This window comes from Paracoccidioides brasiliensis (assembly GCF_000150735.1).
Source record: "Paracoccidioides brasiliensis Pb18 unplaced genomic scaffold supercont2.3, whole genome shotgun sequence".
Classification (NCBI taxonomy): Eukaryota; Fungi; Ascomycota; class Eurotiomycetes; order Onygenales; family Ajellomycetaceae; genus Paracoccidioides; species Paracoccidioides brasiliensis.
This window is the reverse complement of record NW_011371360.1, coordinates 3,111,515-3,136,464: the sequence shown is the minus strand read 5'-3', so window position 1 is coordinate 3,136,464 and position 24,950 is coordinate 3,111,515. Positions and strand designations below refer to the sequence as shown.

At 45.5% G+C, this 24,950-nt stretch overlaps 7 protein-coding genes across 7 annotated transcripts; 2 read left to right on the top strand and 5 right to left on the bottom strand.

Moving 5' to 3' along the window:
• Positions 1-3,877: 3,877 nt before the first annotated feature.
• Positions 3,878-5,744, bottom strand: PADG_03333 (uncharacterized protein; the record flags this gene model as incomplete). The annotated part of the gene is made up of 2 exons (XM_010760524.1): positions 3,878-5,108; positions 5,185-5,744. The coding sequence occupies 2 exons, from the start codon at positions 5,742-5,744 to the stop codon at positions 3,878-3,880; spliced, it is 1,791 nt and encodes a 596-aa protein (XP_010758826.1).
• Positions 5,745-9,440: 3,696 nt separating this feature from the next.
• Positions 9,441-10,964, bottom strand: PADG_03332 (uncharacterized protein; the record flags this gene model as incomplete). The annotated part of the gene is made up of 5 exons (XM_010760057.1): positions 9,441-9,789; positions 9,955-10,116; positions 10,196-10,252; positions 10,320-10,647; positions 10,823-10,964. The coding sequence occupies 5 exons, from the start codon at positions 10,962-10,964 to the stop codon at positions 9,441-9,443; spliced, it is 1,038 nt and encodes a 345-aa protein (XP_010758359.1).
• A 2,542-nt stretch (positions 10,965-13,506) lies between these two features.
• On the bottom strand, positions 13,507-14,396 carry PADG_03331 (uncharacterized protein; the record flags this gene model as incomplete). Its single annotated transcript, XM_010760523.1, has 4 exons — positions 13,507-13,781; positions 13,987-14,044; positions 14,115-14,247; positions 14,326-14,396. The coding sequence occupies 4 exons, from the start codon at positions 14,394-14,396 to the stop codon at positions 13,507-13,509; spliced, it is 537 nt and encodes a 178-aa protein (XP_010758825.1).
• Positions 14,397-16,516: 2,120 nt separating this feature from the next.
• Positions 16,517-17,870, top strand: PADG_03330 (uncharacterized protein; the record flags this gene model as incomplete). The annotated part of the gene is made up of 3 exons (XM_010760056.1): positions 16,517-16,805; positions 16,890-17,197; positions 17,271-17,870. 3 exons carry the CDS (start codon positions 16,517-16,519, stop codon positions 17,868-17,870), a joined length of 1,197 nt encoding a protein of 398 aa, XP_010758358.1.
• Positions 17,871-19,548: 1,678 nt separating this feature from the next.
• PADG_03328 (uncharacterized protein) lies at positions 19,549-21,068 on the bottom strand (the record flags this gene model as incomplete). The annotated part of the gene is made up of 2 exons (XM_010760055.1): positions 19,549-20,863; positions 20,932-21,068. 2 exons carry the CDS (start codon positions 21,066-21,068, stop codon positions 19,549-19,551), a joined length of 1,452 nt encoding a protein of 483 aa, XP_010758357.1.
• A 1,373-nt stretch (positions 21,069-22,441) lies between these two features.
• Positions 22,442-23,498, top strand: PADG_03327 (uncharacterized protein; the record flags this gene model as incomplete). Its single annotated transcript, XM_010760522.1, has 3 exons — positions 22,442-22,657; positions 22,751-22,970; positions 23,047-23,498. The coding sequence occupies 3 exons, from the start codon at positions 22,442-22,444 to the stop codon at positions 23,496-23,498; spliced, it is 888 nt and encodes a 295-aa protein (XP_010758824.1).
• A 274-nt stretch (positions 23,499-23,772) lies between these two features.
• Positions 23,773-24,738, bottom strand: PADG_03326 (40S ribosomal protein S9; the record flags this gene model as incomplete). Its single annotated transcript, XM_010760521.1, has 6 exons — positions 23,773-23,950; positions 24,019-24,252; positions 24,324-24,422; positions 24,506-24,524; positions 24,621-24,658; positions 24,731-24,738. The coding sequence occupies 6 exons, from the start codon at positions 24,736-24,738 to the stop codon at positions 23,773-23,775; spliced, it is 576 nt and encodes a 191-aa protein (XP_010758823.1).
• Positions 24,739-24,950: the final 212 nt, after the last annotated feature.

Sequence of the window (24,950 nt, the reverse complement as noted above, 5' to 3'; positions counted from 1 at the left end):
CGCGTTGGTCTATATGATATGTATGTATGTGGTGGCATCGTGACCAAGGCTTTTCACTGGTTTTCTTTAAAGCTTTGTTTCCCCTTGCCTCTGGAGCTAAGGCATTGTGCATCGGAATCTTGGCTTTCTTTCTTCAGGTTTTGTGGATGGCTGGCGTAGTTATTCTTTCTCCATTGCAACAGTACGTCCACATCAGGGTGGTCCAGGGTGCTAAGTTATTGAAAGGTTTTTAAGAAAGGTTGGTAGATTTACAAAACTGGTCCTAGAGGATCGATCTGCGTCCAAATTACAACTGAAATGCGAAGCCTTGAACGAACTCGGAATTCAACATGGACAAAGAGCCCAAGATGTCCGTCGCGGATATGTCCAAAGGCCTTGGGAAATCCGGGGGAAAGTCATGCTCGACTTTCAATTCGACACAATGGGCTGGGACGTGTACTGCAGGATTCATGGCGGTTCCTTGTGCGTCAAGGAACAAAGAGTTGATCCAGCACCTCAACTTCGTTAATATTTGTATATCCATTTTAGATACACACTCGCACGCAGCAGACGGTCGAATTCTATCGTCTCATGTTGCCTTCTTTCCAAGTTTTCTTCAGATTCAATCCTCCCACTCTCATGTTCTCAATGATCAATGGTTTTGGCTGCAATATCCTCCCGACTTTCTGGAACGTCATCAAAGTGTCATCATATGCATGTTTTACATATAACCATGCGTCGTTCCGTTAATAGCTGATAAACTCCATTCTTAAGGAGAAGCAAGCACGAAGCAAGAGCTGGTACTTCAGGTGGAACAACCGCCAATCCATTCGCGACTGAGGACATGCTTTAACAACAGGATGGATGCATAGAGCCGGACGGCTCTTCTCACCTTCGGAGTCGTCCTGTCAGATGTTAGCAGTGAAAAATCGACGTTGAGACTACGATCCAATTCAACGGGGACCCACGACCATTTCCTTCACAATCATTTGCTGCGGATTTAATGCCCTGACATAATGTGTGAGAGGGGATGTTGGTTCTTCAAGAGCAGCCATATTTTCCCGATTGATTAATTTCCATGAATGCACATGTACCTGATGAAAGTAAAGCATGCTTGAGCCAACTGCGACATTTGATTTCCAACATAAATCTACGATCATGACATATGGAAAGAGAGTCAAACAACGATTTACCGACTCTACTCACAGTATCAACGTATGCATGGCTAGCAATTCAACAATCCAAGAGTTACTTAATCCAACCGACTACCCAGGATTCTACGCTCCGAAATTCTATACAGGCTAAAATTAACCGCTTCTTATCTGCATGCCTTCTTCCCCCTTTATCAGTCCTTCGATATCGGAACTAATAAAGATATCATTTCAAGTTTGCCTCCCGTATCTCAAATCAAGTACGGACTGATGCAGTCACATACCCATCTACAACAAGCTATCCTATCAACCAAACCGGACCAAATCAAAACATAAAAAGTCGTCTTCACACTCTACATGGGGCTCGCAGGCCTCACCAGCGCAGTGGCAACAATGTCCACATCTCGCGTTGTGCGAGACGCTATGCTTCCTGCTACCGATGTTGTAAAGTTCCATTATTTCCTTTTTTCACTTCTCCTTTCTCTATATGTCTCCTTATGCCTTAGATGCCATCCGCTTCCCCAATTATTCCCCATGTATACACGTATTTATATCGTATGTCGATAAACTGAATTGCTAGACTAGTAAGCTAACTGGAGACTCTCGCTGAGACAGAATTCCGCGACATGCTGGGATAGCGGTTATGGGTCTGACAAATGCAGATGCCATCGTTTTGTGAGTTGGGGAAGATTCTTTAACGTGTCAAGGCATTACTTACCCTGAGGACGGAAAGGGGATATGTTCGGAACGTCTCCAGAATTCCGCTTGAATCCTCGCAAATATGAAGTCCAGTGCTAACTGGATAATAACGCCCAACCTGTATACCCTATAAGGAAATGACGGGCTGGCTCGATGTTTGGGGATAATCAATCCGTTAAGGGGCAGTCAATGCTCTCTGACTGGGCGGGGAGAAATTGCTTCCGGCTGGAGAGAGAGAGAGAGATGGGGGTGGCATGCCATTGTTGAATCTGTAAAAACATATGAATGGTCATCTTTTAAGTCGCCTATTTTGTTTTCCTTTTGGGTTTATTGAAGTTGAAACTTGATAAATATGATGGGTCAGGTAACGGCCCTCAAAAGAGGAGTGGAGGGAATGCTTTCTGATTGTTTCATATGCTGCTCAAGGCGGCTGGCTTATGATTAAGAGTTACTTAGCTATTCTAAACATTGACTCCGATACAAAACGTAAAGGCTTTTTCTCGCTTACTGTAGCCATGAAACCAGTCAAAAATTATTTCATTATTCCTGCTCAGATAGTCAGCCAGTCTAAACAGCGTTAGATATTTTACAAGGCTGAAAAAGGGGTGGGGTTCGGGAACGTCGTACTTAGCATTATCGAAACTCGAATTTGAACTACGCAGCAAAGAAAGATTAAAAACAACATCCCGCGCAGATACCTGCGGTATAATGGGCATCGCCTACATTTGTGAAACACGAGTTAAACTAGACTTGGATTAAACCAACAAGCACATCCAAAAGGAATAAAAATAAAATAAAATTATATATCATTGTGATCTGAATATATGTAGGGTATGTTAAATTAGTATTATTATTATTATTATTATTTTTATATTTGCCCGAGCAGGGAGATGGCAGCTGCAGGAAAGGTTATGGTCAAGAGACGTTGGATTAAGGCAAAGAACGTCAGGAGAGTGGAGGGGAGCAAAGGCAAAACAAAAAACTCCCACTTCGTTTGAGAAGATGAAGTGAGGAAGAATGGAATGGAAGCTTGATAAATAACGGTTATATTTTGATATCAAAATCAACGAACAAAAAAAAAAGAGAGAGGAGAGGAGGGAGAAAGGAGAAGAGAACGGGAAGGGCGAGAAATAGCAACAACAGCGAAGTCAACGCCGTATCCGAGTTTAGTTCTCTCTCTTTGATTTCAAGGTGGCAAGAAGCGGTCCAAGGCAAGGTTTGAGGAGGTTTAAGGCGATTTTAAGGCGATGGGGGAGGGGAATATTGAATTCAAAAGTTAAAAGTAATAAGTGGTTCAGAAGTAACAAGTGATAATCGATAAAAACTTTGACAGCAAAACAATAATGACGGACAGACATAGAAGACAAAAATTGAAAAGCCAAATTAAGCTATGAAATCTGGTGGGATGAGTAAAAAGGGGTATTGAATTGGTTGGGTAAAGGGTTAGGTCTGGTGGGACAGATGTCTTCAAGATTAGGAGACCAAATCGCCCGCCTGGTAGGGCGGATATGGAGAGAAGAGGGAACCAGCACCCATTCGAGCGGACTGACGCAAAGGGAGGATGGGAAATGGATGAGGAAAATTCATGTTGAAACGTACAGCCCTGATCAACGAAGTTAATTAAGAAAAGAGAAGAAAAGAAACATGCCCACCTTGAGTAACCATGAGAGGGAATAAGACAAGAGATGAAATGAAGACAGGGAAAAAATCAAAAAAGAAAAATTTGTGCAAAAGATCAGGGGAAGGGGATATACTTTGTTTGCAAAGAACAGGATGGAACAGAATGGAGAAAGACACAGCAGACATGAGAAAGATAAACGGGAGCATCAATCACCACACAGAGTTGGTTCTAGATGGTCTCCACACAGCTACAGAAATGATGTTCACCACCAACCCCAACGACCGTCAACTTATCACCATATTTTTGTTTATATTTTTCTTCTTTCCTGTGTAAGTCACCTCACTCAGAACATACCAACTCCCCTCAACACAGAAACCGCCATCGAAACATCCACCAATCGAATATAAAACAAGGCACACCCAACCTCTCAGCTCTCAACTAATCTCATCGCCCTTCCTCCCCTCGCCGAACCGCCCCTAATTCCATTCTTCCCCCCACCAGCGCCGACCCCTTTACTATTTAGCCGACTAGTCCTCCACCTCTCATACCAAACTTCCCGACTAGCCTCACGAAGCTCCGCCCTCCACTCCCCAAACACCGTCTCCTTAAGCTTGACAAAGTCGCAGTGGTCCGGATTATACGGATCCGCAAAGCCCCACGGGAATCTGCGACCGATGGGCCCATCGTTACCTTCCGGAGAATGGGGATCCGGTGAGAGGATGGAGAGGGGAAGGAAGGGGTAGTCTGGTGTTATATTGGGGTTTGTAGTGGCATTGAGGCTTGAGATGGGTGGGGAGGATGTTCGAGTTCCTTTATTATCGGTTCGGCGGGAGGGGGGCGATTGGGGTGTGGAGCTGGTGATGGGAATGGGAAGGGGCACAGTCTCTGAGTCCGGAGTGCGTCGGCCAGTTGTTGAAACGGTGGCGTTAGCTTCTGTTTCTGCTTCTTCCTTCTCATTCATCTCGTCCTCATCATGCTCGTCGAATTTGTCGAAACTGTCGGATGAAGAGAGGTCATCCTGGTCTTCAAGTGCGAGAACCTCCAAGGGATCAACGCCGGCCTTCTTCAGGCTTTCCCATACAGTCTTTTTGAGAAAAGCCATGTGGGCCGTGGTGATACTATCTGCCTTGCTAATGATTGGAACGACGGTGGTCATCCCCTGCATGGTGCGGATGACCTGGATGTCAAGATTTTCATCTAGTCCTCCAATAATTTGGATTCTTGAAAGCTTATCCGGCTCGTTCGCGACCTTTTGGGCAGCAGCAATATTGGCATCAAGCCGGGCAGGGTCGAGGATCAGGAATGCGCAGTGAATGTGAGTGTCGCGCACGCCAGGTGCGCGAATTACTTTCATCTCTTCGTTAAAGGTGTCTTCGAATTTACTTTCTAAGAAGCTCGTGATGCCACGAAGCTGCAGATCAACCACATTTGATTCTAAGCCCTGTGAGTCCCATAGCGTCAGGCCCACGCGCTCCCCGTCAATTTCGGTTTCCAGATAATGTGAGGTGAAAGTGTTGTTGGCTGATGACACTTGCGTAGGTTCATCGAATTCATCTGGAGATCGCGTGGGGCGTTTTTTCGGTGGCAGTTGAAGCGAGGTACGCAGAAAATTGAGAAAGGATGTTTTCCCCGAGTTACGGGCACCAATAACGAGGATGCTATTAACGGGGGGTGGTTTTAGCGGGCGGGTTTCATGATATAGTTTCAAGAGTGTTAGAGAAAATGGATACTTACTTGTAGGGAGTTGGGTCTTTACGTCTTCTCACTCTTCGAGGGCTGTTGATAGTACTGACCGCGCTGCTCGCATAACTGTATCTACCCCGGTGCGTCATGCTCTCTGTTCTTGCATATGGGTCAACGTACTCGCTTTCTCTTGCTCCCGCGGAGCCAGGTTGCAGGGATGCTGGCGCGTTTGGATTGATGTAACTACCAACAGACCTCAACGCAATGCGAGAGTTATCTTGTCGAGCATTTTCACCACCAAAGGTATTGAGCTGGGGAGGTGAAGGCAAGTCTGGGAGACGGGGAGCGTGTTTCGGGACCGCAGCAGCTTCGCGCTGTCGTCGCAAATGTTCTTCCCTAGCCAGTTCTTTCTGCCGTTTATTCATTTTTCCTCCTGAAGCTTTGCCATCCCCAGCTAGAGGTTCAGTGGATTTTGAACGACGGAGGAATGCCAATGACGTTCGTCTAGCGGTTTGGGAGTTGAGATTGGAGTTGCCATTCTCTATAACAGTTGGAAGAGCTTCAGGGGGTGAACCGCGTTCAGGGGTTGGAGGCCGTGCTGGACTAGACATGTTGGATTTTAAATAGTACCCACTGAACATGGAAATATACCGTCAGTTTTGCAGCCAATACAAGCTTTCAGGGGTAAAAAATTTCGATAAGAAAAAAAAAATTAAAATAGCACGAAGGAAGACGAGAAGAAAGAAAGAAAAAAGGAAGCGGACAAGTGAGTTGCCAAAGTCAATGATTCAAAAAAAAAAGAGGCACTGGCTTATGGTTGGTTTGACATTCACACCCAATGATACGTAGAGTAAGCACAAGGGTTGAGAAGCATGTCTCCATGATTATGATGCACTGCATACTTGATGCAAATAGATTAAAAACGTACCAGTAGTGTTTCCTTCAGAGGTCGATTTAAATGTCTTGTCAAATAAAACAAAAATCCTCAGGTGCCCTTTTCAAGATACTTTGGTTTCTCTTTTGGTTGTTGGTAGATGGATTGATAGTTGAGTGAGAACAAGCAGTTGAGAATTGGAATATTAAGATAACTAATTATCGAGTGTATGAGGTAAGATGCCGGGAGCGCTGGGGAATGTTCCCAGTACTCGGTCCGATACCTGTTATTAAAAATGAAATAGGATAGCCAGAACCGTTTGGGGACGCGACAGGAGATGCGATGCGCTTCGTAACACAATGCAGGGGTGCAATTTGGAGTTCCGCAGTTGGGGGTGGTTACGTAACGGCAGTGTTAGTCGGTAGAAACGCGGCGAGAGCAAAACCGGACGCTCAACACGATAGACTTAGGGTATTATTGGGATCCGTGCTCTAAGTGTCGACCGTTCCTGGTTACTCGACTGGGCGAGACGGCGGAGCAGCTACGAGGATACCAAATGAGGGATCGAAGTGAACAACGAAATGAATGAGAGGACAGAGAGAGTCGATTGAGATGGATCGAGGTAAGTCTAGTCGAGTTGAGCTGCGTTCGAGTCCAGGTTGAAGCTGGAGTTGTAGGTTGGAGGGTGGAGGTTGGAAGTTGGAGGTTGGAGGAGGATGAGGTGGAGACGTTATGAATAGCCCCTTAAGCCACAGCAGACCAACAACACCAATGACTCTGCAGCAACCAACCGGAACTGCCTGGGGTAACAAGTTACCTCTCCCAGGGCTTGGTGAATACAGAACGTAGGATTGAAAGGAAAGGCGGGAGATTGTTTCGAAGAGAATACAACAAAGAGAGAGGAGAAGGGGAAAGGGGAGAGAAGATGGCGATAGAGATGAAGAGCCAAGGAGATTGAGGAAGAAAATGAGAGATTAGAGATGAGGAAATTGACTGAGGAATGAGCAAACCGCCAAAATTACCAGCATTAGGCGATTTGGATAATACTTTGATTATCTTTACATTTTTGCTTTCTATCTTATTTTATCTTATTTTATTTTATTTTAATTTTAATTTTAATTTTAATTATTAAAATATCTTCCTCGTTCTCCACTGATAGTTTCCGTCTCTCAAGCACCTTGGGAATAGAACAAAAATAATGTATTAATGATGATATCAAAAGATACATGACTTAAAGCCTCTCCCATCCCCCATTCTTTTTTACCCATCTCTTCTCCCCGTTATTTCCCCCTTTCCAGGGTTTCTGCGGCGACCTTCTGGAAGTTGAAATTTGGCGCTGGGGGCATTTCAGGATTCAGGGGTAGACGCGTAAAACAGCGTAATCCGGATGTACCGTAACTTGCATACCGTCTCGATACGCCACTCAGTGCCCAACGCCGGAGATCCCTTCAAAGCATGCGCCTTTTTTTTTTTTTGTTCCTTTTCCTCCTCGTCGTCCTCCCCAAACCTGGCGAAAGAGATGTAACAGGCTAAGCAACCCATTTCCAAGATTGTTGGGGTACCCTCGAGGAAACCTCTCATGAAAAATACGCTGAAAAACTATTACCTAACAGTCGTCTTGTTTCTGTCTTTCCTTTACCCCGGTTCTTTTCATCGGGTTCAATAAATTACCCTTGTCTTCCATCCATGGGATAGACATGACAAACGTGATGGACATATTATCTCTCGACACGGAGTATTTATTTTATCTTCAGAACTATCCGTATATGGACATTACACAGCATCTTCGACCCCTTGACCCCTTGTTGGGTGTTTTCCACTTCGAATTGGCCGCAGCACGTGTGCAACAGACCGTCAAAGTTGAACTCGCAGTCGACGGTCGAGTACAACCCTTTATGATGGATTACGGAGAAAATCAGTGGCCCCTATTTCATCCCCATTCACCCCCCGCACTGCTCATATACAGTTATACTGCACCCAGGGTACTTGTATGGACTGTGCCCCCCCCCCCCCTCCCCGGTAGAAGCCCACAGACAACCAAAAGGCCATAACTTATAATTCATTATAATCTCCAGACTCCAGTTGGAATCTCCACCCAATTCCCCTCCGGCATGCGCCAAACGTTTGAAAAGAACAATGGAAAAATGTTGTTTTCAAGGTCGGATCCATTACAGTGGAGTGGATGGGTGGAGCCCTCATTTGAGCTTTGGTCTAGGGGAACTGCCCTGAAGTTTCCAGCATAATCTTATTCAGATTGTTTGGTAAGTTTCGGTATGAGGAGTTGGAATTACATGGGACTCCAGGGACAGAAACACGAGCATCCCATGGATGAGCACAAACAGTACCGCGGTACGGTAACACCTTTAATTAACCTGTCTTACCGTTTCTCATTTGCAGAGGGCGCGGCGCGGCGCGTTTCGCACTTCTCCTTTTCTACTCCGTACACGTCCTTTTGTTCTAGGGGTGGTGGGGCCCCGCTTGGGCTGGGTTAGCTAATGATCTTCCCACGCTGTCTCATGTTGGATGGTGGGAAAATTGAATGGAATGTTTCAACAGAGAACACCCATATAAAAAACATCGGATCCCCATCTCAAAAACAACGGGGAAATACTTTTGCTCTGTATGCTGAAGAATCTCGGCAAAGTAGTTACACGTACAACGCTGTGCGTCCCTCCGTACGCACGCAACATAACCTTGGGACCAATCAAGTTACTTACGGAGCCAGGTGAGCGTTTTAACTATTGTCACCACAACAAGCGACAAAAACTCTCCGATATAATTTTTTTTTTTTTTGGGAAATTCTATCATGAACCATCACTATTGACAATCGTTGACATGACAGATATCTGGCTCCATTCCATTCCTGGTCCTAATTTCGAGTGGAGAAAATGTATCCCCATATCCATATTGGACGCCAGTAACCCATCGGGCACTCAGTTACTCAAAACCGCAGAAGCAGAGTTGTTCCTGGAGTGACTGGAGGAGCCGGAGTGACCGAAGGAACCATCCAACGGACTATCTGGAAGATATTGGGCAGCTTTGAAAGGAGCAAAATAACATGCCCGACAGTTATCTGTTGCCCGGCATCTGGGCATGAGTGGAGTTGATAGAGGAGAGATCGGCGACAAATATGGTCCATTGAAGTTGATCATGGTATCTTGATATCACCTTCATCGCCATCGTCGTCATTATGACCAATGTCCTTAAATTCATATAGCCGAAAATACCTATTTATCACAATTAATATCACTCACCCATCTGACATAAACCCAGCCAACCAACTGAACAAACATATTACATATTAACATATTACATACATGAAAGCATAAAATCAGACCCAACATCCTCCTCCTCCCTCCCTTTCCGTTAGCCATATATTATACAATATCTAGAAGCCCTCGCCTCTTTCTCCCTTCCAGTTAAACACCCCACCCTAAACGCCCAACTCCTCCCAAATAACACACAGCCCATCAGACCCACAAACATTCTCCCGATCCAACCGCTTAAACTTCGGCCCATCAGGCGCAGACGCATACTTGCGTTGTCCAAAGAAAACAACCTGCCCCTCCGCATCGTCAGGAAGTTGCTGGTCCCCCCACCGTCCGTCGAAATAGAGGTAACTGGTCGGCGTTTCTGTGTCGTACGGCGAGAACTTCTCCGTCTCGTTGTTATAACTGTATATGAACGAGCTCAGCAGCGGATCCCAGAGGACTCCCTTGTCTGTTTCGTCCTCTAGGAGGCCGCCGGGTAGGTTCCAGCCTGGGATGGTGTGGTCGTGGGTTCTAGGTATACGGTCAGCTTTGTCAGTGTCTGTTTTTTTTCCATCCTATGCATTCTTTTTTATCTTTTGGTTAAAGGATTGGAAAAAACAGACACAGGGGGAGATGGAAAATATTCCTATCGCTCTCCCATTTATGTTCATGAGGACAAAGCATGAAGCTACTTACCCCGGAGTTGCATAAACAGCATGCGATCCATTTGAGCTATATCCAATGGGACGGAAACCTTGTTTTTCGGTCGCCTCATAGGTAAATGCCTGGCCGGCAGCATGCTGGCTATACCAGATTGACTGCGGCTGTTCATTCACAAAGCGAATCATGTTGTGCTCCCTAACAAGGAAGTATGTCTATCAGTCATGACACGTTCTCTTTTCCCAAAATTCACTCCCATCACCTCAAAAACACTTACCAGTCACCGACGTGGTTACCAAGTTGGGTCCCGAACACCGTGTTTCCTTGGTTATACCTGTCATTGTCAATGCCCACACGAAAGCAGACTGCGGTTACATAGAAATGGACAAGAGGCGCCTTACGCATAATAGTAGAAATAAAACACATCAGCCGTCTTCCCATCGCCATGCTCTCTCAAGACGACAACGGAGCTAACAGCATCCTCAGTCTGACCAGCCTTATTGGGCCTTGTGCCTCTAAACCACTCCGGAAGAGCCCTGATTCCCTCCTTCGTAGTGAGGAAGACATTTTTCCCTCCTAAGTTGTTCAGCAAATCAAGGTTGTCGAGCGTTAAGGGCGAAGGCGCTCCTACGATTTGTGTATAGTTGACTGTGGGTCTGCAGTTTGCAACCAGCGTCTCAAAGTTGGATGGCATGTATGACTCTTCGCTGTGAATGTAAATCAGGGGTGCTACATAGTTACGGTGATATATTATGTTAGCAGCAGATAACTATTCATACTCTGTTCCTGGCTTTTTCTCCTATTTTACTTTAATTTTCTTAAAAAAAATGAATGAGTGAATGAATGAATTACATGCATGAACAAATGCGAACAGCAGTGCCAAAAGATAGTTCTATTCACATACCATATTTAAGCACAAACTCGGGAACGGTAGTCCAACCCGTCGGACAGCCGTTAGCTTCGAGAACAGCATTGACCAACGGGACCCTCCCGAGGTCCCGAATCAGGAGCAAGGTTGCAGACGTCAAGAAGATCCGGTACGACATCTTCTCTGGCTTGTTTGGTTTCCGATTCGTCGTGCTTGATTCTTTACGTCTTCGTCTCAAACCTACCCCACGAATACCTACCAAACGTGGTTCTGATATATTTAGTTATCCCTCTGGCGCGAATTTCTCTTCTCTCACTTCCACTGCCGTTCTCACTGTCCCCCGTTTTCCCCCAGAAAGGACGCGAGACACAACAAATAGCTGGTTCCAGTACTTGCTAACTCAATAACGAGAGCATTCGGTACGTAGCTCCTGATACGACCAAAAAAAATATGTGACGACAAGAACTCCTAGAAACATCAAAACAGAAGCGATCGAATTGAGTAGTGTGTTATGTTTAGTCAAGAGAAGGGAGAAGGAATGAGCCAACTGCTTATTATATTTGGTCACATTTGCATGGGATTACTTGGATTTAGGCGACGGAAAGATCATTCATCCAGTTCTTTTCTGCTCATGGAGGAAGTCTTTGATTTCTGCGAGATCCCGTGGCCCCATGTTTACTGTTACGTTGACTGCTACACTTCGCTGACCCCTTTTAACGATGGGTAATAGCGGTAACTACCTAGATACCAGAGGATAATGTATATAAGTACAGAGTACCGAGTCGAGGATATGAAGTAACCAATGAGAGGCCTTTCTCTCTCTCTCTGCTTTCTTTGTTTGTAACTATATAATTATACAAGACTTGTTGTCCCAGGCCAAGTTAGAAATGTTTATGCTGACCATCCTGAAACAGCCGAACTATTTATTATAAATAAACTAAAGCGGTCCACGGTCCACAAGTTTCTTGCACACTGGTTCTATGTTACATATATCAGTGAATAAAAGAAAAGCCAATTCATAAATGATTTTTAGGAGAGGTAAAAAGTCATCATATCTTTTTTCAAATCCATATTTCCTTCAGCCATATGGTCATATATCATCGTCACAAGCAGCTCTTTGATCTGTTGACTTGAACTAACCTGTAGCTGCTGATCCCCTGACCCAAAAAACCCAATCCAAAGGTTCACCAACCAAATTCCGAACCCGATTATTTGACTCTTTGAGGATTTTAGTACCCCTCCCGGTTCCCTGGAAAGGAGCAAACCCAAAACTTTATAGGCTAATTATGTGATATGTGAAATGTTTAAAACAGGAACAAGCAAAAGACAACCAAACCAGAAATGGTCAACAGCGCCGAAACTATCACAGAACGCCAGCTGTTTCCCTGCCTTTACCATACAGGAGAACGAAGGGAAGCATCCATGGGGCTGCAGCTGACTCTTTTTGTAGGAGCACATGATGAGCATGGTAGGCCTGAGCTGCTGTCATATCCTGTCTGAGCATAGCGTTCAGTGTGATGTGGTCTGCTATGGTAGTTCATGGAGTCGATTTTTTCAGTTTACAATGTCAAGTATGGACTATATATCCCTATTCACCTGCAGGGTACAGCGCACTACAAGGATAAACTACGGAGGAAAGATGGGATACACCTGAGCATATCTGTCCATACATCCATGTATATACCTAGGTATGTAAGATATAGTTAACTAGCTCATACATACCTAGCTATGTACGAAATACCGAATCAAATCGTCATACGCGATATATTGATGATATTGAAATTTTACAAAACACACATCCATTCAACTCCTCCTTCGTCCAATAGACTTACTTCCATGTCGGGCAAATCTGGGGTATAGAGCGACCATTTAAGGAACATAGAAAAGCACAGGGAAGAAGTTCAAAATTCAACCAGCTCCAGAGAAAGCAAGCAAGCCTCAGGTAATAAATCCCCCATATGTATCACGTTGGTTACTCACATTCTCTGTACGGGGTGTGTCACCGCAATTCAAGAGCAATTGTGGGGGATTGTGCGGGGAGGCCTTTTTCAAGCTGCGGGGCGATTCCCAAAGAAAGAACCATATGCATACCTGCATGCACAAAATGGCTCATCGTACTACGTGTACAGACATACATGGGTACATATATTCATATGTTTAAAATGGATGTTTCTGAACAAGTCACTCACCTATATGAAAGGGCGGATTGACATCCTCCTGTGGTGGCTTCAAAAAGGGGCTGAAGAAAACTCAAAAAAGCCAATAGAAAGGGACTGCTATGTAACATCAGCAAACCTCGTAAAAATAATCCCTCAACTCAGTATACACAGCGAAAGAAGAGCGGTAAAAGAAGAGAAGAAGAGAAGAAGAGAAGAACTGTATCACACTGCAAGTTTGCAGAATATATGGTATGTAGTGTAACCCATTCCAACCCCTCTCCAGATCTAAACCAAGAACTTCGTGCTCAGTGTAACACTTGCTTACCCGCATTTCATGGGTCTTTTTTTGCTGTCTGTATGAAAGTGAACGTCGGTTACTCGCATTGTCCATACATATATACTGACGATACTTCAAAGAAAGCTAGCGCAAAGAGGGACAACGCTTCATCCCCCCGCTTACAGACAGACCCAATATGGTACAGCCGCCATCCAGAAAACAGGTAGCAAAATTGAAAAAAAGCAGCGCCAAACGAAATTAATTTTTCTTTCTTTCTTTCCTTCTCAAGACCCCTGCTTCTCGCGTATGATATTGAACACGCGCAGGTCCAGGGGTATGCGCTCGCCCATCCATGTGGCGCGCTGTGTATGGTTTCGTTCCTCCTCCCGCTCATCTCCTGTATTTGGATGGAGTAGGACGCTCAGCGGACCGCGATTAATGACCAGCCACGGGACGAAAGCGCCAAACTGGGCTGGAGTAAATATGTTGACTTCGAACATCGCGACTGTATGTGGGCCAACGGGGCAGTCGAAGAATGTGTATATGCGAAGTTCGGGAACTAGATGCCAGTCAACCTTTTATTTTTACTGGGTAATTCAAAGTGAGTCGAAGTAAATCAGAAGCTCAAAGAAGATAGAGTTAGTAGTGAGTGATGTCAGGTCCTTCTTTTTATTCTTCTTGTAGTCTAGCCAAGCCTGGAAAGAAAGAAACTCATAAACAAAGGAGATAAGCAGCTGGCGGAGAGGGAAAATGATTCTCTTTACATTCGCGGCGGATCCGTTCCCAAAGCGCTTTGGCAAATACGACCTGGTCGGGATTGTTCTGGAGTATTTTTTCCCATTTGGTTTCAGCGCATGTTGTTTACATCTTAGTAAACAACCAACAGACCAACCTGGTAATGATATATGTGAATATCAAAGCCACCACGACAACCCTTCTCGAGCGGGTCTGGGAATTCCTCGTATGCCTTGCTCAAGATCCCATGCTGCGGATTCTTGAATGACTTGCCATCTTCGTTTTTGGCCCTGGCCCAAGTATCAGAAAAATAGCTTGTGATAAGGTGGCTGCAGATATAGCACTTGCACTTGCTGTCCTACACATACTCAGGAAGAGGGGGCAGGTTTTCGTAGCCCTCCAGCGGCGAAGGGTAGGAGAAAGCAAACTGATCGGTCATGACAACCGACAAAGACCAACGGAGGACCGGAAATTGGGTCCTTTGTGCGCCTTCGATGTTGCGCACACCATGGAAAGGGTTGGTGTGTAAGGAGTATTCGGGACAGTTGTTGGAGGGTGGTGCCTCAACCTGTCGCGGGATCCGTGTACGAAATAATGGCTTCCCCGCCGGGACCACAGCGCCACAGTCGAAGCTAGATTTAGCTGAGGAGAAGCGTCTGTTCTAGGATTCAAACCGTGTATTGTGTTCAGTGTTTGGCCTGGATGTACTCCTTATCATTTGATGATACGTAATTGTTTATCCATTCACAAAGTTACAGTTGTGGTTTGATCCCAAGGGGTTTTCGCGATGACAAAAGCTCAATCGGTAAACATTCCCCGAACGTCGTGCTGACGAATCATCCCAGTGGCAATCCCATACATATTAGGACAGCTAATCTTGATCGAAGCCCAACGCAATGAATGACCAAACAGAATACGAGGATAGCCTATGTGCGCTATGTGTGCGGGTGGGCAGTTTTCGTTATTATTATTATTATTATTATTATTATTATCTTATTTTATTGTATTTTCTTCAGATAAATATTGTTTCAAGCTTCTGTCATTATCTGCAAGATGAGGCCACAACATCATTCGTTCGGGATGATTAAATAAGTATATGCAGCGAAAAGATGAAAGGATCAGTGAGAGTGGATGGCCCGAACTGCCCAGGACGGTCTAAATAGTTCAACCGGCGCTAACTTTGGGTCCAGGAGTCAACTCAAGCAAAGATTGTCAGAACGAGTGCAAAAAATGGCTGTGGAGCGTGGTCTCGTCCAGTCCGTTTCCTGCAAGAATCCACTACCAGCGGCGCCGGGGCCCTACGGCTCCCTTGGCACCTCAGCAGTGCCTGATGAGGGCGCTGTTCTCTGGCCTCTTATTACTGGACTGTTCCATTGCATGATATGCAGTCGGCTGTGTTGGCTGTCTAAGAATAATTTGTCGCTATATATTAGTTCTAGACCGTCTCCCCGCTTTTCTCGACGTGGGAAACACAAATTGAAGGCTTGACATCCAACAGTTCAAGTTTTCCCGTGTTTGTTGCTGTCGATTTCTGTCCTCTTCACGTACGCTGTATTCTTTCGGCCCTTGGGTTTGATCTGACAGAGGATACTTTGTGACTTTTTCCCCCAAATCACTCGATAGCTAAGTTTTACGTCTTGTGCTGCAGCTTTTTGCCTTTTTTTTTATTTCTATTTTACGTTTTGTATGGTTGCGTTGTGGGATTTGTGGCACGAAGGATAGAAAAAGAAAACATATAAAAACGGAATCTGGTTTTTCAAAGGTCGTTGATCTGCTGGATCATCCAAAATTCGACTGTTGTGACAACAACACATATTGAACAAAAAGAAATTTTCGCATTTGCCGCGCTTAGGAGTGTTGGGCCCTTCATCCCACTTGTCCATCATACGCATCCCTACCTGACCTCGTCACCCAAAGCCAGTCGCTTCCTTCCAATGCCCATCAGGCTGCAAATCAGCTCCCAAGTGTGATGAAAGGCTAGATCCTGCGAGATCCCCGCTGATATTCCAGAAGTTCACTGGATAAAAGACTCCCACTTTCTCTTGTGTGGCCGCGGGCATAGGTGCGTTCCTTCATCAGCAAAGTGGTTGGCAGGCGATGGTCAGTTCAAATTTTTGACTTATATTTCTTGCCTCAGTTGGTCGTGGATGGCCAAGTGAACAAAATATATGCCCTAGATCACTTTTTGATAGCAACTTGCAGAGACGAGAAACGTTGAATTGAAGACAGAAATCTAGGCTCCTTGAGGTTCGAATCAGCCTACGGACCGAATACACAACGGAGGGAGTTGCCTTAAAACTCATTGCCTGGCGAGCCACAATTCATACCTATTCCTTCTGCCGATTTGAAACAGTTGCATGCATATTCCTTTGTCGATCTCACGGAGATCATTTTCCTCACCACGCACACATCAATGCTTATTATAATCTCGAAATCTACATCACCCGTTCGAGAATCAACCTCAATTACTCAACAAATAAATTTTCGCACCGTTCAATTATGACCCTTTTCCAAAATTTTATATTTCCTGCAGAGTTTACGCCATAGCCCCCTCTCGAAATGTCTCGACAACAGCCTGAAAACATGGCTCTCTCCATTATCGTGGAGGCAAATTTATTTACAGCGATGAGAGCTACCACCTTCAGCACATACCCCGGTGACACTCTAGCCCACATTTTAGGAGCACGTCTTGACCGGGTTCAACCCCAAGGTCCTGGAGGACAACGAAGACCAGTCAGAATCATGTCGAACATAGATGATGATCCTCATCAGGGTGTCGACAGTGAACGCTGGACTTTGACAACGGATCCAACCGTATCACCAAATCACCCTGAATGGTTTGATGCTTGTGAGTCATAAACTATCCTCCCTTATTTGTTACTTAAAAATTTTTTTTTTGTTGAATCCGGAATACGTTACTAACCCTCCGCAGATGTAACTCAACCTATCAAAATCATTTCCCCACCATATCCTCTTTATATGCCTGGATGGGAAGCTGATGCTCAGCGGGTATTCTCGCAAAGATCGGAACAATATGTTCCCATTGTGCGGCACGGAGTCATGTATACAGAGTATAACCCTAGTACGAACCTCAATATCCTTATCGGAAACGGCGAGAACGCCACTGCAGGTTTTCCTTTCCACGCGGTTCGCAACCTTGCCATGCTCTTACTAGTATACGAACCGGAGCTCGATCGAATGGTTCGGCTCCCCACATATATTTGCCACCCAAATAATCCAGTTAGGGCCATCTTTCCTTCTCAATACATATCAGTCCTTGATCTTTTGTACTGGTACTAACGCACAACCACAGAAACGTTGGGTTTCTCCGCTAAGAAGCCCTCACTTTCAACCTCCAAATGTTCCCGAGGACTTCTCGCGTGCTTCTCTAGCTTCCCATCTCCTGGATACATGCCCCGATATGCAGTCACTCATTTGTGCCTTCAACCCAGAGCTTCCCGAATCAGAGCAGCCGGCTAAGCACTATTACTTTAAATATGACTTCTCCTCACATCTGGATGCTACAGGAGAATGCACCCCCGGCACAAATCAGAACGATCCGGACTCTCCACCATCCGATGGCCAGTCTACGCGAAAGACACTACAATTCCGCCTTCCAAGCGTATTGGTGGTGGACCCTGAAATATTAATTCATTGGGCTAGATTGCTGGGCGGTCTGGTAGAGTTTGCAAGCGAGGTGAACCTCAACACACTCCAAGAAACCCTGGGAATTTCTGATCATGGACCCTCCCCTGCCGAAGGGAACACGACAGTCGGTCCAAGACCTCCAGAATTTGCTGCTCCACAACCACCAGGATCGCTACTGCGCTTGTTGACAGCCATGGAACAAGCTAATATTCATCTCGATTCCGACACGGCTCGCTTTTGGCACCGACGAAGAACGAGAGGGTGAAAGATCAAAAAAAAAAAAATTCGTTTGTTTTTCGTTTGTTTGTTTGTTTGTTTGTTTGTTTGTTTTTTTGTTTTTTAACGGACAGAAATCATTGATATTGGAGTGGTCATCTGCAGTCAACAGTTCGATACAGGATACAGTTGCTAAGAAACCTAGAGCCGCGAATATGTCCTTGATCTTTACTCACTTGTTATGATTTGCGATGAAATCGGTGATACCTCACGGCCATGTGGAATAAACGGGTATACTTCAGTTTTCATTGACAATTTTCGAATCATCAAAACCTGCTAGAGAAGACGAGACCCACACCTTTTTTGCGCTTCCTCGATTGCAGCACACACAGTGTGGACCACAAACGGCAATTATCCAGCTATAACATATGATGATTACCACAATATGACCGAAGATTGATAGCGTTGAATATGCGGATAACAATTCACAAAATGAGCTGCTACAATATTCTTTTCTCCACCTGCAGCTAATCCCTCCCTCACGTACTTCAATCCGAACTTCTGAAGGCAAAACTACGATTGAAGAGGACGGCGGAACGTCTTAAGTAGACCGGATGGTTGTTGATAGAACCATGACTTGTGAAGGTATCTGATGGGAGAATGGTGAAACTAGCTTCGCCCGTGATTTGGGGAGAGAAGGCTTCGAAAATGGATGGTTTGTTAGTCCCGATATTGTGCGTGTTGTGTTTTGTCCTGTTTATCGTTCCTCGCTACATTTACCATCCGAAGTTCAATTAGCCCCTTACCCCGTTTTCCCTTTTGCTCATTGATCGATTTGTTTTATTTTTTATACCCTCCTACTGCCCATCCTTATGATTTAGCCGTATTTTACTGTCCATTTCGTTCATGCCGTTCACCGCCATGAGAAGGAGAAAAGAACAATATACACCTCTCCCCTTCCCCCTATCTCCTCTATGTACGCCAAATACTTTAAAGGCACCTCAAGAAGCTATACCTGATATACTGTATTCATCCCCCACATATCTACATAGATGGTGATATCCTCTGGACTTTAATCTTTGTTAATGGCTTGGTTGGCTCACTAGCCGCGAACTTCCTGAAGTGGCACCTTGTAAGCTTCTCACCTGTCTCCGTCTTACCACTGTTTATTACCCCGCTCCTCCATTCTAATCTCTTCCCCCTTCATCATAACCCTTGTCCTAGCTCAAACTATCCCAACAATTTCAATGCATAAATGACAAAAATTTGCTGAAAACCCGAATCTGGCCTCTGCCACGGACTTGGCGATGTTTTGTGGGTAAACACATATATACGAAACGCCGTCTACAAATGTAAAAGAGTAAAAAAGGATGTTGTCTTGCATGAGTGGCCCTTTTGTATTATACATGTGATGATTACAGGCGGGGGATGGAAAGGTGGAAAGAGGAACGGAATTGACAGGGAGCGTAGACGTACATGTAACATTAGATTTTCGTACACCCCCAAACCACTTTGCTTGGTGTGACATATATACGAAATGTAGACAATATTTACATAGGGCAATAGACTTTAATGACCCAAGCTGCAAGTGCAATATCAAAGATGATAATGGAAAACCAAAACAAAGCAACGTGATGGCATCGCCCAGGACAGAAATATGCCCAAAAAGGTGTAGATCAGCCATAGACAATCGGCTCTAACCACCAGAAACCCCTTTCACGATTCGACTACCATTCAGGTCTCACATCAACATGCCCATCATCCGTCAAAACTTTGCCACGGTCCCATTCCCGCTTCTCCCCTTTCTTCGCCCACCTCACATCCCCCACGTCCTTATCCTCATCCCTACGTGTATCTTTGTGACCGCCGCCACCATCCAACCCCGCAAATGCCCCATTGCCAGCCCATTTATTAATAAACCCCGCATCAAACCCAGCTTCGCGAAGCCGATCTGCACCCTTCCGCCTCCACAACGCACGATCCCGCAGCGCCTCGAGCGCCATGTCCCATTCGTCATCTTCTTTGGTAGTTAAACTGGCTACAGGCCTTGGTCTAGTGGAGTTGGAGGCATGCGGCCCATCGTCATTGTCGTCATCCAGGTGCACGTCGAGAGTCGGATCGTACCCGGATGCGAAGTGCGCGTCAATGTTGCTTTTGTTTGTGCTATAAGTACCTCTGCCACGGGACCGGAGGGGCGGGGTGTCGTTGGTTTCACAGGGGGGTAGTGGGCCAATAAGGCTTTCCAGCGGATCTGAATCTGAATCTGAATCTGAGGGAGGAAGGGAATCAAGGTTGTGGGATTGCGGCTTTGGAGTTCCACGAAGGGTTGTTGAAGTTTGACGGGATGAAATTTCCCTATCCACAGCTCTGTCGTCTAGTAACGTAGCAGATGCACAGTGCTTGCTGGAGAGACGTTTTCCATTATGTAACTTGGGATCCTCTGTTCTCCCTTCCCGGCGACTGGAGCATTCCGGGGAGCGGCGTCTAGTTCGCGATGGGGATGAAGAATCAGAGTGACGGTGACGTCTCCGATGATGTAGACGTTTTCGGTCATCATCACTGCATCTTTTCTTTTCTGAGGACCTCGTATATTCTGCACGTCGTTGACTGTGGTGATAGGATCGATCATCTTCCTTTTTGTGTTTGGATCTCGACGACCGATATCTTGCTGGCTCCTCATCGATTTCCTCATTGCCGTATCTCTTTTCCCGTCTTCTCTGGTCCCTCTCCCTCTCCCTCTCTTGGTCACAAGAAGCACCCCTGCTCTCATATTTACCTCTTCTGTGTCGTCCAAAGTTTCTCCCGCGCTCGTATTTGAGGTCAGAGGTTCCCTCCACCCTCCGTCGTTTTGCCGCCCTCACATCATATAGGCTACGATCCGGTTTCGAGCCGGATAATCGCCCACATCCATGGGGCAGCGCTCTCATTCTCTCTCGTGCCTCCTCTTCCTCCTTCCTTTTCAGACTCGCATTGTGACTATCCGTTTCGCGTAGGATATTCTTCAAAAACCGGGTATTAGGTTTCGGAACGCCTGAGGAAGGCCTATTATTCATGGGTCAGACCCCCGTCGTAGCCCGACATAAGTGAAGTACTTCGCATTACACACATACCTCTTGTTCGGGATTAAAGCATCCAAGCCTAATGTAGAATACCGCACGGAACTGTCTCGTGCATCCTTTGCGAGAAGCTGGGCGACATATTCATCATTGTCGAAGTCCGGAGGCTCCATTCTCTTCTTCGTCGACATTGCAGCGGAAAACAACCCATTTAATATGAAATACACGAGCATGGAAAGACATGGACAATGAGTTCCTTTCCCGCCTGTATCTTTGAGGGTTTTGCGGAGTTGATCAAATTTGCCTCCTGGTTTTGTTCGACTGTGATTAGAGAGTTGTTGGGGAGTCATTTTTGCAAACAAGACAAACATCACTACTTAATCAATCACTATTAACTAACTTAACTAGTTAGTTAACTAACTAACTAACTAGTTTAACTAAGTGAACGCAATCCACGTACGCGTCCAGCATTCTCACCGACAAGATGCTTACATCAAGACATTCCCAAGCTTCCAATCAGAAAGGAATATTCAAGCATTAGAAAAAGGCCAGATCTCAAGTATTAAGAAAGCTGTGAGCTTATATGGCATTCTCTTTATCACTTTACAGAAATCAATTGAATAATTGAACAACATGAGAGAATTCTGAACCTAAGAATTGAAAATTGACCTCTACTGAAGAGTCAGCTGTTGTTCAGTGATAATCCCTATGAATGCAGTCCAGTCTCACTTTGCTTATTGTTGACATCAATTATGCTAACTAACTAACTTAGTTAACTGATTTATTAATAATCATTCTTAGTTAAAAACCTGATTCCTGTCTATCTCAACATTCACATGCGGTTCTCAGGGCTTCTGAACCACTTGTCAGATCTCATACTGTACAACAACTGAAGCTTCAGAGTGAGAAGAAGATCAAGAAATATCCCAAGTGTCATACACAGAGTCCACTCAGTCCTACCAAACAAGTCTTAGATCAGCTGGTTGGTTAATAGATGTCAGATTATCATGCATGATGCTATCATTCGACAAGAGAAAATGCGAAGCCAAAAACTACAAATGCCAAACAAAAGAGAAAGTGTTAAAAGATAGTGTATATAAATAAGTCAGAGAGAGGGTTTGACCATTCAATAAGATGTAAATTGCATACAAAGAGGTAACTAATGAAATGGAAAGAGAGATGATAGAGCAGTCTGATGAGCAGTCACAAAAGCAAGCAGCACCACAGTGCAGTGGATGTGGTATTGTAGGACATTCTATTCGTACATACTCCCAGCATACAGGGAATAATTTATAATGTAATTAGGTGAGGTAGCTATATAGCTGTTGCTTAATTTTTACTTTGGTATCCCAGTTGTTGTGGCAAACTGATCAAGGAGGTTGGTTCGATCGTGGATTACGTTAGTGAACAACGGATCTATTTGGATATCAACATTGCAGATGAACATAAACTTTGACTCTTTGCCAATGATTAATCAATTCATTATAACATATTACCAGATTTCAAGTCATTCAAGTGTGTAGAAACATCCCTCTTTATTTATTCTTGTGAAGATTTTCCAGTAATGTCATCCGTGTCTCCCTCCAAAGCGCTGGCCGCTCTGCACCAAATCGGCCCTGACACGCGCCTCTCGATTCTTAAAATCAGCGAACCTATCTCTTCTACAATAGATTCAGCCATCTCGTCCCAGTCGCCGTCAAAGCGTCGTTCTGATGTATCTACGGATGCCTTTGATAACCCCACGCCCGCGTCATTGGAAGCGGATTTAACCCACTACAAAGTAAGTACCTGGGCGCCTTACTCCGTGACGAGTTCTAGCTTGCGTCAGAAAAATTTGCGATCTGACAGTAAATTATAATATCCTGCGGGACAGGAACTATTCTCGAAACTCCGCTTCTCGTACATCGAACAAGTCACGAAGGAGAAATTTCTGCGCGCAATTGTCGGTGACCCGCCTCTTGTCGTTGGACATCATGAAAATGTCGAACTCGAGGCGGAATTGGCGGTGGTGAAGGAGGAGCTGCGCAGGCGTAAGGAGGACGTCAGACTTATGATTGAAGAGATGGAGAGAATGGGGAGGGCACTTGCGACGCGTATTAATTCCCCCCTCCCCCTCCCCCTCCCCCAGATAGCCCCTATGTACTGATGCTATTTTTACTTTCTTTGAAGGGTACAAGAAAATTCAACTCCAAACAGCACAACTATCTGATCTCCCCGCATCGATAGAAAGCCTTGAATCTACGATATCCACACTACGCGCGGCTGCGGCTGCATCGCAAGAGCCCTCTGCCTATCAATCAGATTCTATGCTGCCCTCTTCCCAAACGCTGTCATTGCCAGCCACACTTGCGCTTCTGGCGGAGCGGGATGCAGAATTGGCTTGCCTCGACCGTCAAATTTCCTCCGTAAATTCGTCGCTGCCGCGTAGCATTAGGGAAGCTGAAGCCGTGGAGCGCGAATTGGCAAGATTGGAAAAGAAGAAGATTGAGGCCGTCGCACAGGCTAAGGAGGCGCAGAGAAGGAAACACGAAGGGGAGAGCGATGGACTAGAGGAGATGGGAAGGTGGTATAGAGGTGTAGAGAAAGGGTTGAAGGATTTGGTTGGAGTTGAGGGGTCATGAGGGTTTATTTTTTGGTTACAGTGGATGCCATCGCCTTTTGTATGGAGTTTTGGGTTACTACTTGTGGGATTGATTAACCGCTCAGGAGGCGCTTTACGGATGGAAGCGGGGGTCCCATGGAGGAATGTTCAGTGCTAAACGGAAATGATTTATGGTTTTTATTTCGTAAAATCTTCTCACGTTATTTTGTAATTTTGCTTGATACATCAAGGTATGCCAGCTAGCAAAAAGCGCCTCTCCCACGGCTCCTTCATCGCCAAGTCTGTGCACAGATCTACTCTTCGTCCTCTTCCTCCTCGTCCTCACCACCTTTCTCAGCAGCCTTACTTTTCTTTCTCCGGACACGACCAGGGCGTCCTCCGCCGAAGGGAGAGGTAAGGGCAAAGTCGATATGTTTCTGGGAGTCAAGACGGACAACGAAAGAGGGAACGTTGACAATTTGCTTTCCAACGCTAGAAACGAAAATTTGTTAGAAACTAGTGAAATAAGCTCTACAATGTAACTCAGAAAATATACGTACCGGATATGTCGCTGCTTGATGAGGACACGGGCGTGGTGAATGGACTTGGCCAAACCGAGCTGGTAGACCTGGGTCTGGAGACGGCGTTCCAAGAAGTCTTCGACCGTAAGGGCCAAGACGTAATCGAGCTTCATACGGGATTCGTCGAGCACACCGACACGGACAAGACGGCGAATCAAGGCATTACCCTCAAAAAGGCGCTTCGGGTCTTTTTCATCAAGGGTGAGGAGCTCACTATAGAACGCAGCACGTATTAATCAAAGGCCGAAGCAATTTGAACTGTACAAAAGAAAATCCGTTCGTACCGAGCAGCACGTCGAATCTTGGACAAGGTGAGCTGGACACGCCAGACTTCACGCTTGTTGCGGAGACCATATGTGCCGACAATTTTCAACTCTGAGTCACTATTCGAGGTATCAAGTTAGGAGATCTGACACAACGACATAAGCAGAGACAAGCTACTGCTCAGTGGCCGGAGGATACTAACAGACGAGCCGAGCCGTATGCTAAAACAAGGAACACGCAATTGTCAGAATGTTGATATTTTTGGTAAGGTTTCTTTTGATTTCTTTTTCAGTGTTTCAAGGCAAATTGGTACTTACGACGACGAGGGACCTTATAGGTCTTGGAATAGGAGCGCCTGGAAACATCGCATACACAATTAGAATCACCGGCTATCCAGCAAGGGAGAAAGAAATACATCAAAACTTACGGGGCCATGGCTGAGAATACGGCAGCGCAATCCGGAGGGTCGAGGGTGCTGGGAGAGGAGTTGTCGCTGTTGTTGTCAATGTCGAAACTGGTCGAAATAATTAAAGTGGCTTAATTTGGCGGTTTGATGAGGCTCGCTTAGGTCATCGTGGGCTATTTCCCGTTTGGGCCAGAATTAGGGCTGAACCCGCACAACGAACCGCCTAAGCGAAAACCCAACG